This window comes from Propithecus coquereli, unplaced genomic scaffold (genome assembly GCF_000956105.1).
Source record: "Propithecus coquereli isolate 6110/MARCELLA unplaced genomic scaffold, Pcoq_1.0 Scaffold161, whole genome shotgun sequence".
NCBI classification, from domain to species: Eukaryota; Metazoa; Chordata; class Mammalia; order Primates; family Indriidae; genus Propithecus; species Propithecus coquereli.
Genome location: NW_012140636.1, coordinates 2,171,758 through 2,186,827, shown reverse-complemented (window position 1 = coordinate 2,186,827; position 15,070 = coordinate 2,171,758). Strand labels below are relative to the sequence as shown.

At 42.6% G+C, this 15,070-nt stretch overlaps 1 protein-coding gene across 1 annotated transcript in view; it reads right to left on the bottom strand.

Moving 5' to 3' along the window:
* The window catches only part of DAPP1 (dual adaptor of phosphotyrosine and 3-phosphoinositides), a 70,009-nt gene that overhangs the window by 40,486 nt on the left and 14,453 nt on the right, over nucleotides 1–15,070 (bottom strand). The window contains exons 2-3 of the mRNA XM_012641077.1: nucleotides 10,762–10,884; nucleotides 7,227–7,360 (exon numbers count right to left, since the gene is read on the bottom strand). Coding sequence (XP_012496531.1) covers nucleotides 7,227–7,360; nucleotides 10,762–10,884 — 257 coding nt within the window. The remainder of the gene's footprint in view (nucleotides 1–7,226; nucleotides 7,361–10,761; nucleotides 10,885–15,070) is intronic.

Below are 15,070 nucleotides of genomic sequence, written 5' to 3'. Positions count from 1 at the left end.
GACTACAGGCATATGCCACCATGCCCGGCTAATTTTTTCTATATATTTTTAGTTGTCCAATTAATTTCTTTCTAATTTTAGTAGAGACGGGGTCTCACTCTTGCTCAGGCTGGTCTCGAAATCCTAACCTCAAACAATCCGCACGCCTCGGCCTCCCAGAGTGCTAGGATTACAGGCGTGAGCCACCGCACCCGGCTAGCTGACCATTCTTGACCAAAGAAGAACCAGTATATATATATATAGACTTCCTGGCATGGCTGTGAGGCTTACAGTCACGTTCCCTCCTGTAGAGACTGTCCCATCCCAGAACACAGAGATAGATCCCACCGTGTGTGGCACCACCTGGCCCTGGCCCCGCCCCCAAACACCTGACCTGGGCCACACTCCCTGGATTAACTTGCTGGGAGTCCACCTGGTCCCTTCTCTGGAGAGGAGGGCCACCAACTTCAATTTCTGAGCCACACGAAGCAGACTGTTTTTTCTTGCCTTCAACGTGAAGCCTGGTCTCAGAAGTGCTGGGTGGAGGTGTGTCTTTTAAATGATCAAAGCTACACAGAGGCAGGCACTGCAGGTGATCACCAGGCTGATGTTCTTACTGTTTCTTGGTGGTTGAACTTGCCCTTGAATTCCGGGAGGGTAGATTACTATCCTTCTAAAAATTCCGCTCTTCTCCTTGTAGCCTACTCCCCCACCTTTTTTAAAAAAAATTCAGCTAGCTAGAGTTCATTTCTCTTATTTGCAATCAAAAGAAATTTATCTAATGTAGCCAACACAAACTCATTATACTTTCCACCCAAGGTCCAAGATAGTGTCTCAGCTTCACAGGAGAGGAACTCTGGGCGAGTGATACGAAGACCAAATGGACTCCAGGACTCGGGTGGAAGATTCAGATAAAAGGCGACAGGTGGCAGAGAACGAAAGGGAAGGAAGATCAGTAACCACAGGCCTTGGAGACTTGGCTGCGAGTTTCACTTCAGTTTCTGAGCTACATAAAGGTGACTGTCGTTTCCTGCCTGTGACATGAAACCTCGTTGCAGACAGGCTTGGTGGGGGCACGCTTTGGAGCAGATCAGAGCTGGACCAAAGCAGCCATTCCAGTTTGCTTTGCCTGCAAGGTAACTCAAAGTCGTGGAAGAGTCACATCTGTAACTCTGTGTGCAATAACACGAGGTTGCATTTCTTGTATTCTAGCAAGAATTCAGAAAAAGGGTAAGATCAGTCTCAAGTCTCAGGCATGGTGAGGTATCTGAAATAGAGCGTAGTGTAGAGCACGAATAGCCCCTCAAGGGAAACTTTTGTTTAGAATATTTCTTTTATGTGCCAAGGCCGGTGCCTACGGATCAGGTACCCCCGCTACACTGTAAGGTGTTTGAGGGCAAGAATGATACCTGATTTATCTCTGGATGCAGTCAGTGGCTAACAGTGCCATCTCACACTCAGCACTCCATACACATCTGTTGAATTCAATTAAAATAAGATCGCATCCACCCATGTTTCATTACCACCCTCGGGTTCAGGAAACAAGCTTTGCAACTGGCATGACAAGTTCCTCTGTCTCCTCCTGCCAATGGAAAGTGGATTTCTCAGGGGGAGTTTACAGGGATATTCAAGATCATTTTCCTTTCTTTTTTGCCACCTACTCTGCAAATGGACTTTAACCCTTGTTCTTTAACATGAAGGAGCTTTAATGTTCAATTTCCAGTCTTACGGGGAGAAATGCACCGAGCTAGGAGAAGTGGAGAGGTTAGTCAGGGCAGGAGAAGATTCTGTTCAAATATCCAGGTCAAGAATCATTCCAAATGTCTCACATGCTTCATCTTAGCCCGTCTTCACAGCAGATCAGTAAAGTATGAACTCTCACTATGAGATCAATTTTATAAGATGGTGAAACTGAAGCTCAGAAAGGCTACATAACTTGCCTGAGGACACACAGCCTGCAGATGGCAGAGGCTGGAGTTGAAACCGAGAATTCATGTGTTTACTCATTATAGCATGATTGTTCTCAGTCTTGGTGTAGTCACCATGGAAACTTCTAAGGCACGGGAAATGTGCGCTCTATTGCAGGCAGGAATTCACACATATGAACCAAAGTTTGAAGAAATGGATTCTTCAGGAGGTAGCTTGAGGAAGGGAGATGTGAGTTTTTGCTTCAACATTTCTCACCAGGCCTCAGTTTCTTCATTTGTAAAGGAGAAATTAAATGGTCCCTGAGCTCCTCCCAACCTTAACATCCTATAAATCTAGTTAAACACACAGGCCTGCATGGGGGGGAAACGTCAAGAAGCCTGGTGACCAAATGCACATGCTGCTTCCTGTAAACGTACAATAGTCACTTGAAATACTTTGTTCCTGGTGCCATGTTCCCTCTGCCACTCATCTCCTCTTTCTTCCACTCTCTCAAACTTCAAATGTTCTTTTACCTTATTGTGTTTAGATAGGCTGTTTGATATCCTTGTTGGAGAAACGTGAATAAGATGGGCTTAAGTATTTGGGGGATGTTTTCTAGTTGGCCTTTTTTATGTTTTAAGATTTCCTCTGGCATAATTTCTTAAATGGCAATTCATGCAAATACAATGACAATAGCAATAAATACCAAGGTGGGAGTTCAAATCAATTTGCATCCTTTAGAACAAGAGGTTTATATCACACACCAAACACATTATTATAGACTTTAAAGAGGAGACTGAGGAACAGGACTAAGACAGGTCCGGCCACGTTCTACACACACTCTATTACATTATTGTCACGGGGGTCCTTCCCATCCAAATCCATTTAAGGCCATGCTATGCTGTGACAATATAGTATCGCAGTGTCACTGTGGGACCGGTTTCAGAGACAGCAAAGTGTATGGAAATAGCCTCTGCTTTACGACCAAGTTAGCCCAGACTCTGATCTCAGCCCTGACACTTCCTAGCTGTCCAACCTTGAGCAAGTAATTCAAAATTTCTTACTTTTTATTTCCTCATCTGAAAATGGGATCACTGTCTACATTATTGTGGTGGTTGAGAAGATTAAATAATTTGATGTAGGTGAAAACACCTAGCAGAATGCCTAGAACTTAGGAAGGACTCTACAAATGTGGGCTTCATTCCCTTCCTTGCCTGCTTTTCGCTTTTTCCAAACACACTTGATCTACAAACTAAGAACATTTTTGGCAAACATAAATTAAAGAAGTGATTCCTGGTTGTGGTTTGGCGAAATCCAAGTTGTCACTAGTTATTTTCAGAAGTATCACACAGTTCTCAAATGGAAATTAGTTTTAACTTCATTATTTTTAAATGCCACCTGCATAAAAAAGCTAGTGTCACAAAATTAAATAATAATAGCTGTGGCAGTTATCAAAAGGTTGGGAATCCCCATATCAAAACAAAAAGAGAAGCGGAGATTTGACATTTATGAAAGAACCAGATAGGATCTTCAAAACTAAGAACCAATTATTATAAAGGGTACCCACAAACGCAGCGCTGGCCTTGCATTATATTTTCTCGTGCCAGTGATTAACGTCACAACACAGTATAATAAATTGTACATGGCAATTTCATATTAAGAAATATTGAAACATAAACAAAAAGTAATGGGAAGGGTAATTTTTGTTCTAATAATATTTGGACATTTAAGTATAAATACTGTCTACATTTTCAAGATCATATACATGAAACTTAGCTACTTACAAGAGGATACAGTAAAAATTAATAATGGACCAAGCATATTTATTATAATAAAAAATTTCTCAAATTTCCAAATCTATTTGAATTAGTTTAGAAGTCATGTACAAACAAGAATATAAATTTTATATAACATCTTACTGTTAACAAATGAAAGGCAAATTCTGAATTTGATCATCATTAAGCATACATGCAATACAAAACATCATTTCAAACTATGTTTTGTATCCACTTTGGAGGTTAAAATTGTCAGAAGTTTGTTAGCTGTGGTGTCACCAGACAAACTGTAATGTGGGCCTCGGTAATGGCATGCCCAACATGACACATCATAGAAATGATTAGCATTTATTTTTTCAGGTTCTGGGTCATAGCAGGAAACAATAGTGACAAAAATCTCTCTCATAGAGTTTACATACTACTGTGGAAAGAGGAAGATATTTTAAAAAATGAGTGAATTATAAAATATGTCAGAAGGGGAAGGGCCATTGAGAAAATAACCAAGTGAGTGCGTTGTATACATCTATTACGGACTTGGGAAATTATTTGGTTTTGACAACTGGAAGTATCTTAAGAGTGTTTATGGGTATTACTCAAAACAAATTAGAGTGAACAGAACCTGTAATGGAGAGTAGAGAGATGAAATGCAGATTATTACAAGGAAAAAAGTAGAGATTATAATAACAGACTCAAAGTTGGCAGGAGGCTTAGATCTTGTTTAGGAAACCCTTGTTCTTCAGATTAGGAAACAGAAATCCTGAGAGTTTGAAGAGTAGAAGATAGAAATAGAATAGGAAAAAAGGTATCTTAAAATAATATTCATCCCTTTAGGTCAATACTTTCACCTATTATGAGTGCAAAGATTTTCTTATACCCCAGAATCAAGCATTCTGGGTTTCACTCTACTGAATGCCTTACATATAACTGCAAGGCAGAGTGTAGGGTTCTGGTCATTTGGACATCATTTCCATTGCCTTCAAGGGTAATAACACTCTTGCCAGTAGATGAATGTCAAAAAGTCTTTCTTTAATAAACTCACTCTCTAGGCCCTGCAGCATGAGGCTGGGCCTGGGTGGGGTCTGGCTAACAGGAGTGGCCTAAAATATCCGATTCTAGTCCTTCCCAGTGGGGGAATCTGGAGGTGACAGCCCTGGCAGGACCTTGTCCATCGTGTGGACAAATGCTTTCCCCGGGGATGTTAACCATGAACTGTGAGAAGAATTGGCGTCCTATCTGATGGGAACAAAAAAATCATCAGCCTGAGGTCTCCTGATCACTGGGAGCCAGTTCCTAAGTTAACAAGAGGAAAAGAGCTATTTTTAGAAGGTGGCAACCCAGTTTCCAGTCGCCATCCTTCATAGGCCACAGTGTTGACTCTCTGACTTCCAAGGACCTTCTGGGTTTCAGAGTCATCGTGACTTTGGGACATTATCTTGTTTCCTGAGGCCTTTTGCTCCCTGAGGGGCAAGAGCGGAACACTGATCTGTCATGAGTTTTGCTCCTTGTTCCCGGCCTTGATGGCTTTGCCTTCATCTGGCTGGGACAGATAAGAGGAATAGTTAGTGGAATCTAACTCAAGGGCTTGAAGCCAGAAAGTCAAGGACATATCCTTCAGCACCAGGGGCCTGAAGTGGGGTTTCCAGTAGCAGCAAATTCTTCATTGGATAATGAATAGAACAGAGGAGAGGCAGGGGAGAGGATAAAAAATTAGGTTCCTGAGTTTTACTGCAATAAATAAAATAGTAATTATAGTAATGATAATGATGCAGCATGTTTTAGCTTTAGAGAAATGACTGTAGGAGTCTGGATTACAAATCCTTACAATCCCTAATGCACCAATCATAAGCCTCTTTTAGAATAATGCATTTACAGGGAAGCACAATGCCAAGGCACATTTATTTTGGAACAGACTTAGGTGATCCTCTTGCCTAGTGATCTGGTCAGTGCCAGAAGAATTCACCCAGAAAGAACTGCATTCACTTTGATCTCAGACTGTTTTGAAGTCTTCCAGTAGGCAGAATATGTACTTTTTCCCAGACTTGGAGAAAGTCCAGAAGAAACACAGAGAATGATCAAAGGGGTTGAAACTAGAGTCTAGGAGAAGAGTTTTTTCAAAAAGGGAGCTGCATTTGCTTGGAGAAAGCAGAGAAGGGAGAAAGACAACAGCTTTGAAAGCTACGAGGAGCTGTTACTCATAGTAATCCATTTATTCATTTATTCATTCACTCAAAGTGCCGCGCAGTGGCCCAGGGCCTGGTAGACATGTGGGAGGACAGAAACAGAGGGACACAAGACAAAGCCCTGACTTCAGAAATCTCCTCTCCATCGCCTCAACCCAGAATTGACAACATCATGCGCAGAGGTGGACACAAGTAGGAAATAAGTATGAAGTGAAGCTATGTAAGGTACTGAAATGCTTGCCAAGGCGAAGGTACCGATGGAAACGAATGCATCTCCATTTGCCATTCGTTTATGAGAACAACTGCTGGTTAAATGGTGAAGTAATTTTCAGGGCTGATTGGGAGAACTTCCACCAGAAAAAAAAAAAAAAAGATCATAGCTTTAATTTCATAGCTTTGTATATTCTATTGTATAGGCCTGGTGTAGTCGGTATAAAGCACAACAACTGTTGTGTGGTTTCCATTATGCTTTTCCTCTCTGCTAGACGTGATTCATATTAGGGACTATCCAGGCCACAGAAATAGCAGAACACGCAGAAGCCAACGGTGGCATCTTTTCCCACCACGCTGAAGCCTACAGAAAGCCCACTGGCAAACTTACCAAGAAAACACGTATGTACGAATTCATGGTAGTCAGCTTTGTTATTAAGTCTTGGTTTTCTCTTGTACCCCAGGTTCTTGGAATTCCCCATCTTACATTAACTGAGATTTATCGCCATTTAGGACAAATAAATTTGTGAGTCTATCCCATAAATAGGGATGACTTTATACTCCCTTTATTTAAATAATATATTCTCTAACAAACAAGTTAGAGAATTCACCAGGATGGGGTGTTTGTTTGTTTCTTAACATGAACTTTCTGGTTTAACTCTCTAACCATTCAAACAGGAAATTTCAAACTTTTCTAGCCATAGTCAAATCCAGTTTAAAAACTTATAAGAAACCAAGACAACAGAGGGAGAGTTTTATAACTGAGGAGTGTGTTTTCTAGTCAGTATTTTCAGTATTCATTGATCACTGTGAAAATTTAAATAAATATTTTAAAAATGCTCAAAATTGACTTCTGTGGGTCTCCCCCACATGCAAACTGCCCATACCTGAAAAAGTCCTTTTTACCTTTGTTCTTTTTTTTGTTAATTATATATATTATTTTAAAGTGGATAGGACATTTTAAAGAAATTATGTGCTTTTAATCCATCTATAGTTAATCCATTAAGTAATACATTCTGAGAAAATTTCCGCATTATACAAACGACATCATTTGCTACTAAAGATAATGCTGAAACGTAGGTGATAACTATGAAACTCTTTCATTGCGATCTGCTTTGTTTCTCCCTCATCCTGAAACAGCATCTCAGGGGCCAAGTATCTGTTCAGAGCTTACCTGTCTCACTTCCAATCAAAGGCTGATTTGCAAAATGCTTTACGAAATCCTTCAAAGATGCGAATTCATTGAAGCCAAATTTAAATGAATATCCAGTATATTCAACATGGAAGTGTTTCACAGAGTCTTTGGCTCTGAAAGAGAAAAAGAAATGTTCAATTGTTATTTAGCAAATGGATATCTTCTTTGAAGGGAAATATGATCTAAGCTATTGGCATCACTGTGAACCCTGTTTAAGAACTGAGAATTACGCAGTCGTTGAGATCATGGGGTTCTACAGAGCACCGCTAGTTTCTTTGGACAGTTTCACTCTAATGGAAGACACGAGACAATTCTCTCGACCTACTCTTGGACTCACCGAAAGTGTCCTTGAACATTACCTTCTTCAGGGGCATGAGCTTAAGGGCAGAATGACAGAAACGGCATGTGACACTCTCCCCAAATCCTCCTCTGTCCTTGGCCCGCCTCCCTTATTCGTTTGGGAGTCAGTCAGAATTCAGCTTCTGTCACTTAATTTGCTACGTGAACCCAGATCTTTTCCTCCCACGCATGTCCCACTGTCTTCTGAATAAAATATCAAATTTCCTACATTGCCATTTTCCAAATGCGGCAGAGTATTAAATAATACATATGTCTGTACATATATATGCATTTTAGTTGACCTCATTCTATCTTCTAGCCTCACCTCCCACTCTTCCTCGCCATGCAGCCCACGCTCCAACTTCAGTGAGCACCACAACCACCTGGGGGGCGCGTTAAAGCCCAGAGTGCTGCCTCCCTACCCCAGGTTCAGATTCCAGAGGTGCAAGATGGGGCCCGAGAATCCACATTCCTTCCGTGTTCTCGGGTCCGCTGCTGGTCTGGGGACGCCACACCTTCAGAACTGCTGCTCTGGTCCACCCGGACCTATTCTTCTCCAAGGGGTTTTCATCTCTGTCCCTTGGCTCACACTGTTCCTTCCACCTGAGTTATTCACTCTTCTTCCCTGTCTCTGCTGGTAGAAATCTCAGCTACTCATCAAGTTTTAGTTCAAACGCCGCCTCCTCTGTTAAGTATTACATGATAACTCCAGCTTCAGTTAACTGCTTTCATCTTCTCAACCACCCAAACGCTTACCTTGACTTCTCTCATGAGATTTACCACACTCTGCTTTGCAGTAAATTATTTGTCTATGGTCTTGTTGGCCCTGTGAGGCTGTACGTACCAAAAATAAACTCTGGTGACACATGCAGAGTGAAGGCTTTTACGTTATTAAGAGAATGAGCAAATAAATGAATAAAAACAGTCATTCTCCTGATTTGGTGGTCTTTGGCTTCTGTCACTTCTGCTGATAGTTTTTTTTTTTTTTAAGACATTCCCAAATGCTTGTGATGAAAATCAATGGTTTATAGTTTAGTTTTTATGTGGATGAAATATACATGCCATCAATTTATAAGGAGCTTGTGACCTAATTGTTCAGAGGAGACAAACATAGGTGAAAAGTTCACACTCTTTCATCCAATAATTCCATGTTTGTTTGATATTTTTGGACTACTCATGCAATAAAGCATCTGCAGCCTAACTGTGTGATGAACTTTTAACATTTGCTGTCCATCTGAGAAAGCACAATTCTGACTGTCAACCAGAGTTCCGTCCTGGATTAATATTTTCTCATCGATGTTATTCAGGAAATTCATAAGCATGCTATGGCAGGGTAACATGAGAAATGTTAATGAATGTGTTTTTTTCCTCTGTGACCCTCTTAATTGCCCTGTCACCCTCCAGCTGTTTCTCCCATGCCCCTTCCATTGGCCCTGGAGATATCCCCTGTAACAAGAAGGGGGGGGTGTGAAGGGCGCAAGCTAAGACAGCTCCAAATCCCAGCCCCAGGGCAGCCCCAAATCCCAGCCCCAGGACACACACGCTAGGTCCCAGTCGTTCAATCAAAAACTAGTCTAGATGCTACTGTAAAGAGATTTTGCAATAGTTAAGGTCCCCAAACAGTTACCTGGATTTATCTGGGGTTATCTGGGTGGGCCTGACCTAATCCCATGAGTCCTGTAAGACAGAGTGTCTTGCCTGCTCACGGAAGAGGCAGTCAGGGGGATGATCCTAGCTGGGCAGCAAGAAAGCAAACACCCTCTGTGAACCGCATTAAGGGACCACGTGGCAAGGAACTGCGGGTGGCCTGTGGGAGTTGAGAACGGTCTCTGGCCCATGGCTGAAAAGAAAAAGGGGCACCTAGTTCTACAGCAGCAAGGAAATAAAGGGAAGAGAATGAAGTGGAGAGGAAGAAATGAAGGAAGAAGACGAGCCTCCTCTAACACCTTCATTTCAGCCTGGTAGGACCCTGGAGAGAGCATCCAACCTCAAACTGGGAGAAAATCAATTGCTGTTGTTTTAAGCCACGAAATTTTTTGGTAATGTGTTATGTAGCATAGAAAAGGAATACGGAAGTCCCTAAGCCCAGAGAGAAAATAAGCAAATATGTTGATTCTTAGCTTCTGAGCTCGTAGAAGCCTGTCATCAACTATTTGGGGAAATATTAATAATGTCTTAGCCAATTTTGTTCCGCTATCAGAGACAGAGAGAGAGGAGATTAAAAACAAAAAATAAAAATAAGCAAAAACTGTCACTGAGATGGATGGAAACGAGGATTCAGAAGGGAGCACAGAGCCTTCTTCTGCCAGATCAGCTCGCGGGACGGCACCACGCAGGGAACTGTGACTTTCTTCCCAAGGTGTGTGGAGGTGCCATCAGAATGGCAATATAACGCCACAGCGGTTTGAGGTTAATGGGTGGCTGGCTGCGGGAACTTTCACGAAGTCCTCACATCCCCAGCCTAATCCACAGAGAACTGCCCAAGAACCCAAAAGGCTTGCTAAATGTCAGTGGCAGCCGAGTGTCGCATGCCGGCCGAGAAGCAGCCACCTCCCTGGAACGAGGAACGAGGTGGCCCCTTGGATACGGGACACCAGCCAGGAGGGGGTGGGGAGGACAGCCCAGGTAAGGGCTGGGCCAGCGCTGCACTTGGCTGGGTGCACCTGGTGGGGACTGTGAACTTTCTTGCCATTTGGAAGAAGTAGGGTCTCCAGAAAGGAAGGCAGGCGGGGAAAATGTTAAGGTCGCCTATTGCCTGCTTTTTACGAAAGTTGTACATACACGAATCGTTCTGATTTTCCAGAGGAAGTAAAGAACAGTGAACAGGGATGGGCCAGGTTCCAGGGGTGGGGATGCAGGTGCTGATTCTATCCGTGCTTTGTGGGGTGCCGGACACTCCCTCCGCCACTTTGGGTCTCAGGTTCTTCATCGACCAAGGGAGAGGTTTGGGTCAAATAATTCCTAACGTCTACTCCAGCTCTAACGTTTTCTTCCTGCCTGTGGATGGAGAAGGGATGTTCTTCACACTCTCAGCATTCCAAGTTTGGACTCCTTTGACCTGGTGGCCCCATAGGAGTCAGGAGTTTGTTATCTGGCAATTTGGGTGATGCCAAAGTTAGTTAGGGACAGATGGGCCCACGCTGCATTCAGCGAGTGGGTCTTTAAGTGCCCCTACCTCACGGAGAGAGAGTACAGCCTGGTGGCGTCGTTGCTGTCCCTCAGAAGGTAGCTGCCGTCACATCCATTGGAGAGGAGGAGGGCCTCGGCCGCGTGGCGCGTGAGGCTGCCGTGGTACCACCTGGAAAGGAGAGAACAGCGTCTTCACTCAGGGCAGGGCACGGGGTGACTCCTCCTGCACTGGCTTCTCCTTGCAAAGAAGATGACCTAGCAACACTCTCCACCATAAGCAGCCTGGAGACCAAGTTCTCAGCCCAAACATCAGGACCAGGAAATGTCTGGGGGAGGCTGATGGGGAGAGCAGAGAGTGGGCCAACAGCAGCCAGTTACGGGCTGAATTGCGTCCTGAAAACTCATGTGTTGCAGTCCTAACCCTCCAATACCTCAGAAGGTGACCTTATTTGGAGAAAGAATCTTTACCAAGTGAAAATGAGGTCATTAGCGTGGGCCCTAACCCAATACGACTGCTGTCGTGTTGTGAAAAGGGGAAATTAGGAGACAGAGTCACACACGGGGAGAACTCACAGACTTGAAGAGCTGAGGAGAGAGGCCTCAGAGGGAACCAAACCTGTCGGCACCTCGATTTCGAACTTGTAGCCCCCAGAACTATGAGACAACAGGCTTCTGTGGTTTCAGCCACACGGTTTGTGGTGCTTTATTAAAGCAGCTCTAGCAAGCTAATACAGAGTGTTGCTTTGTCATCAGAAATTTTTAAAAAGTCCAAGTTAAAATAAGTATAAAATAGGTTTTGACCAATTTTCTGCCTTTTGTGTGAGTCTCCCTCTCACGTTGTTTTGCAAGCGTGGTAACATTTCTTGGGGAAACCACGGAGCTGTTATTCTAGCGTCTATTGTCGTGAGTGAACGAAGCTGGACACGGGAACTCGGATGCCTTATATAGTGTGATGTCCCATCGAGTGTCGTTTCAATCTGACAATTATCTAAGGAGCTGGGGAAGTCCCAAGGAGATTCAAATTGTTCTTTGTGTTTTTTAAAAAAAAATGATCTTTGTGTTTTAGAAAAGACAACATACATCTACGGTATGAAAAAATTCAAGTAGCCCAAAAGGAGACATAGTGAAAATAAAGCCTTTTCATGACCCTTGACCCTCAGTGCCCTGTTCCCTTCCCAGAGCACACCCTGTTACCCATCTTCCTGTGTGTCCTCCTAAGAGACAGTCTGTGCACTTAGAGGGGTGCAGGTGGTGTCCCCCGACTCCTGACTCTACGAAAATAAGAGCATTCTGGGCCCACAGCTCTGCACCTTGTTTCTTTCCCCTAATGACAGTTCTTTCCCATTCTTTTAAGTGACATCACAGAGGCAGTTTGGTGTGATGATCAGGATGGTCCCCCTGGAATCACTTTGTCTGGGTCCCCATCCAGGTGACAATCTCTCACTAGCTGTACAGCCTGGGACAAGTCACTAAACCAGTGTGAGCCTCCTCATGTCTAAAACAGTCATACCTCGTATGCCAACTGTGATTCCTGCACACGTCAACGTGGGTGAAGTGGCCCCAAGAAGCAAGCGTGGCAAACAGCAGTGCTGAGCGCACGTTAGTTGCTATCAGGAAGTCATTGAGACCCGCAAAGCCATACTTGCCATTTACTCTCTGTGGCATGATTCTCTTGTTGCTCAAATATCATTTTTAAATACTTTTTATTTAGATTGGATAAGAAAGCTACATAGCAGAGGCCATTGCTGACTGCGAAGGACGCACAGTCCAGGGCAGTGGGGATGAAGGAAAGACAGGCGATTCGATGAATTGTGTCCATTCGATGAACCAAGTGCTATCAAAGAGGGGTGTATAGCGTGCAAGAGCTTCAAGGGAAAGCCCTACTCTGGCAGGAAGGAATCGTGTTGTTACGAACCACACTGGTGTCCACGGTGACGTCCCTGTACCACAAAAATTTTAGCCTGAGTAATAAACATAAGCACATCTGTGGAAGGAAGTTTCTACATAGAGCTCCAAGATATCTTTTTTCTAAATCTTCATTTCCTAATGCATGTTTCTTTAGCATGTTTCCTCTTTTAGGCAGAGATGGCTCCATCCTGTATTAGAAATGTCTTTGTGAGCTGAAAACAATGGCATGAAAAACATTTTGCAAAACCCACTGAGTTATTCACCCAGAGAAGCCTCATTCATTGAACTGGTTTCCCAGACAAGTTCAAATTTGTTCACTACAAAATGCTTTCAAAGGACAGTTGGAAGAATGACAAGTGAGGCCATAATGAACTTCAGGCTCAGCTGAAACCAAAATCCTAATTCTTTTTGATAAGTGAAATCTCTCCAAGGTCGTGAGAATTTAAATATATTTTTCCAACAGTTAATTTTAGGGTAAACATTTTAACATAAAATTCCATTTGAGCCCATAGACAACTTATGTGAAGCAATATTTGATTCACAAAATCCTAAACCAAAGGATTTGGAAATTCCTTTGGATTCTTTTCAGAATTTACAGAATTCTCCTGATTTTTAAAACATGTAAGAGCGTTTGATTTGCTTGAATCTTTTGATATTTAATTACAACCTGAAGTTAGTTTTCACTGAGAATTTTTTGTGGTAATTTAAAAAATAACTACATACCATAAATACATAAGAAGTACTTGCATATAAAGCAAGAAAAATCACACTGTGCTGCAGTTTAGAAAAGTCTCAGAAAGTATTTATTCTAGGTGGCAGCGATTTTTATGTTTTGGGTTTTTATGGCGTCCAGGGCCTGAGCAAGCCTATTATAGAGCTGTCCATGCAGCCACCTACATGCCAAGATGTCTATGGTGCAGTGAGGATGCTCGTTCTCCAAACAGCTCTTCCCAAAAACCTAAACTTCCCCTTTTCCATTGAGTTCAGCCTTCCTTTCCTAGAACATTTTGTTGAGTATTTCTTCCAGGGGAGAGAATATATATCCAAATAACATTGTGTATCTTTTGTAGGAATATGTCCACTTTTGATAAGGATGGTTTTAGAATGTGTCCATAAAGAACTAAAAGTTAAAAATAGAGTTCAGTTGGTAATTTTCCCATGATCAACCATCTGTACCTTCAGTCATTGCTTCAGACCTGTGCAAAGCGTCGTGCTAGGCAGATCAAAGGGAACAAAAATGAAAAAGCCCCAGACTGGGCTACAAGAAACCAATAATGTAGTCAGGAGGAGAAGACAAGGATATTGCAAACTGTGTTCGAGACAGTAAAATACCCAAGGAATGTTCTAGCAAGAAAGATCAAAACCAGGTTCCTTGCATAAGCCAGCGTCTAAGTAGGCCTTGAAAGATACTTAAGTGATTTTTTGAGTGTGTATTACTTTTTTCTGCTTATAAAGCATACGTAGTAAAGATTAAAATATATACATGTAAAAAAGAGAAAATGAAAGTCTTTTACATAAAAGGAAATATGTATGTCAAATAAACAATCTCACTACTAATCAGAGAAATGCAAATTAAAACAACAATGTGATATTTTTCTTTATCTGCCAGATTGGTTACATTGGAAAAGTTAGACAGTATTAAGTACTGGAGAATACTTAAGTGTTGGGGCAATGCGTGTTATTGTCCCTTGTTAGGAGTATGAGTTGGAAGGGCATTTAGCATGTCAAGCCTAACTAACCACACATATGACCAGAGATTCCACTTCTACTGTCTGCCTAGTGAACAGCCACACACAAGCAGAAGGAAATATGAACACAAGTGCTCACTGCACCGTTGTTTGTGGAGTCAAAAACCTGGGGCCATTCTAAATGTCCATCAGCAGGGAGATGATAAATAAAGCTGAGTGCTCACAGGATGAATTATGTAAAAAGTTAGCCAAAAGTGTTTGAAAAGGTATCCGTGTATTTTTGGTTGTCAAAGATGGGGGGCAGGGTGAGGTGCTCTTGTCATTTAGTGGGAAGGTGCCAGGAATGCTTAACATGCAACAAGAAGGAAGCAGTCCTGAACAGCCAAGAATTGTCCTGCTCGCGATGCCAAGAGCACGCCCACTGAGACACTGAAGGTGTTTGTGAACACACACACCCCAGAGTTGGTAGATCCCCAAATATATTGCTAAGTTAGAACTAGTTGCAGGCACGATATGATACCACTTATTTTTAACGCCCTCCCCCAAAATGCAACACATATACATTTACATATTAAGAAATGTAGGCCAGGCGCGGTAGCTCACGCCTGTAATCCTAGCACTCTGGGAGGCCAAGGCAAGAAGATTGCTTGAGCTCAGGAGTTCGACACCAGCCTGAGCAAGAGCGAGACACTGTCTTTACTATAAAACTAGAAAGAAATTAGCTGGACAACTAAAAACATATAGAAAAAATTAGCCAGG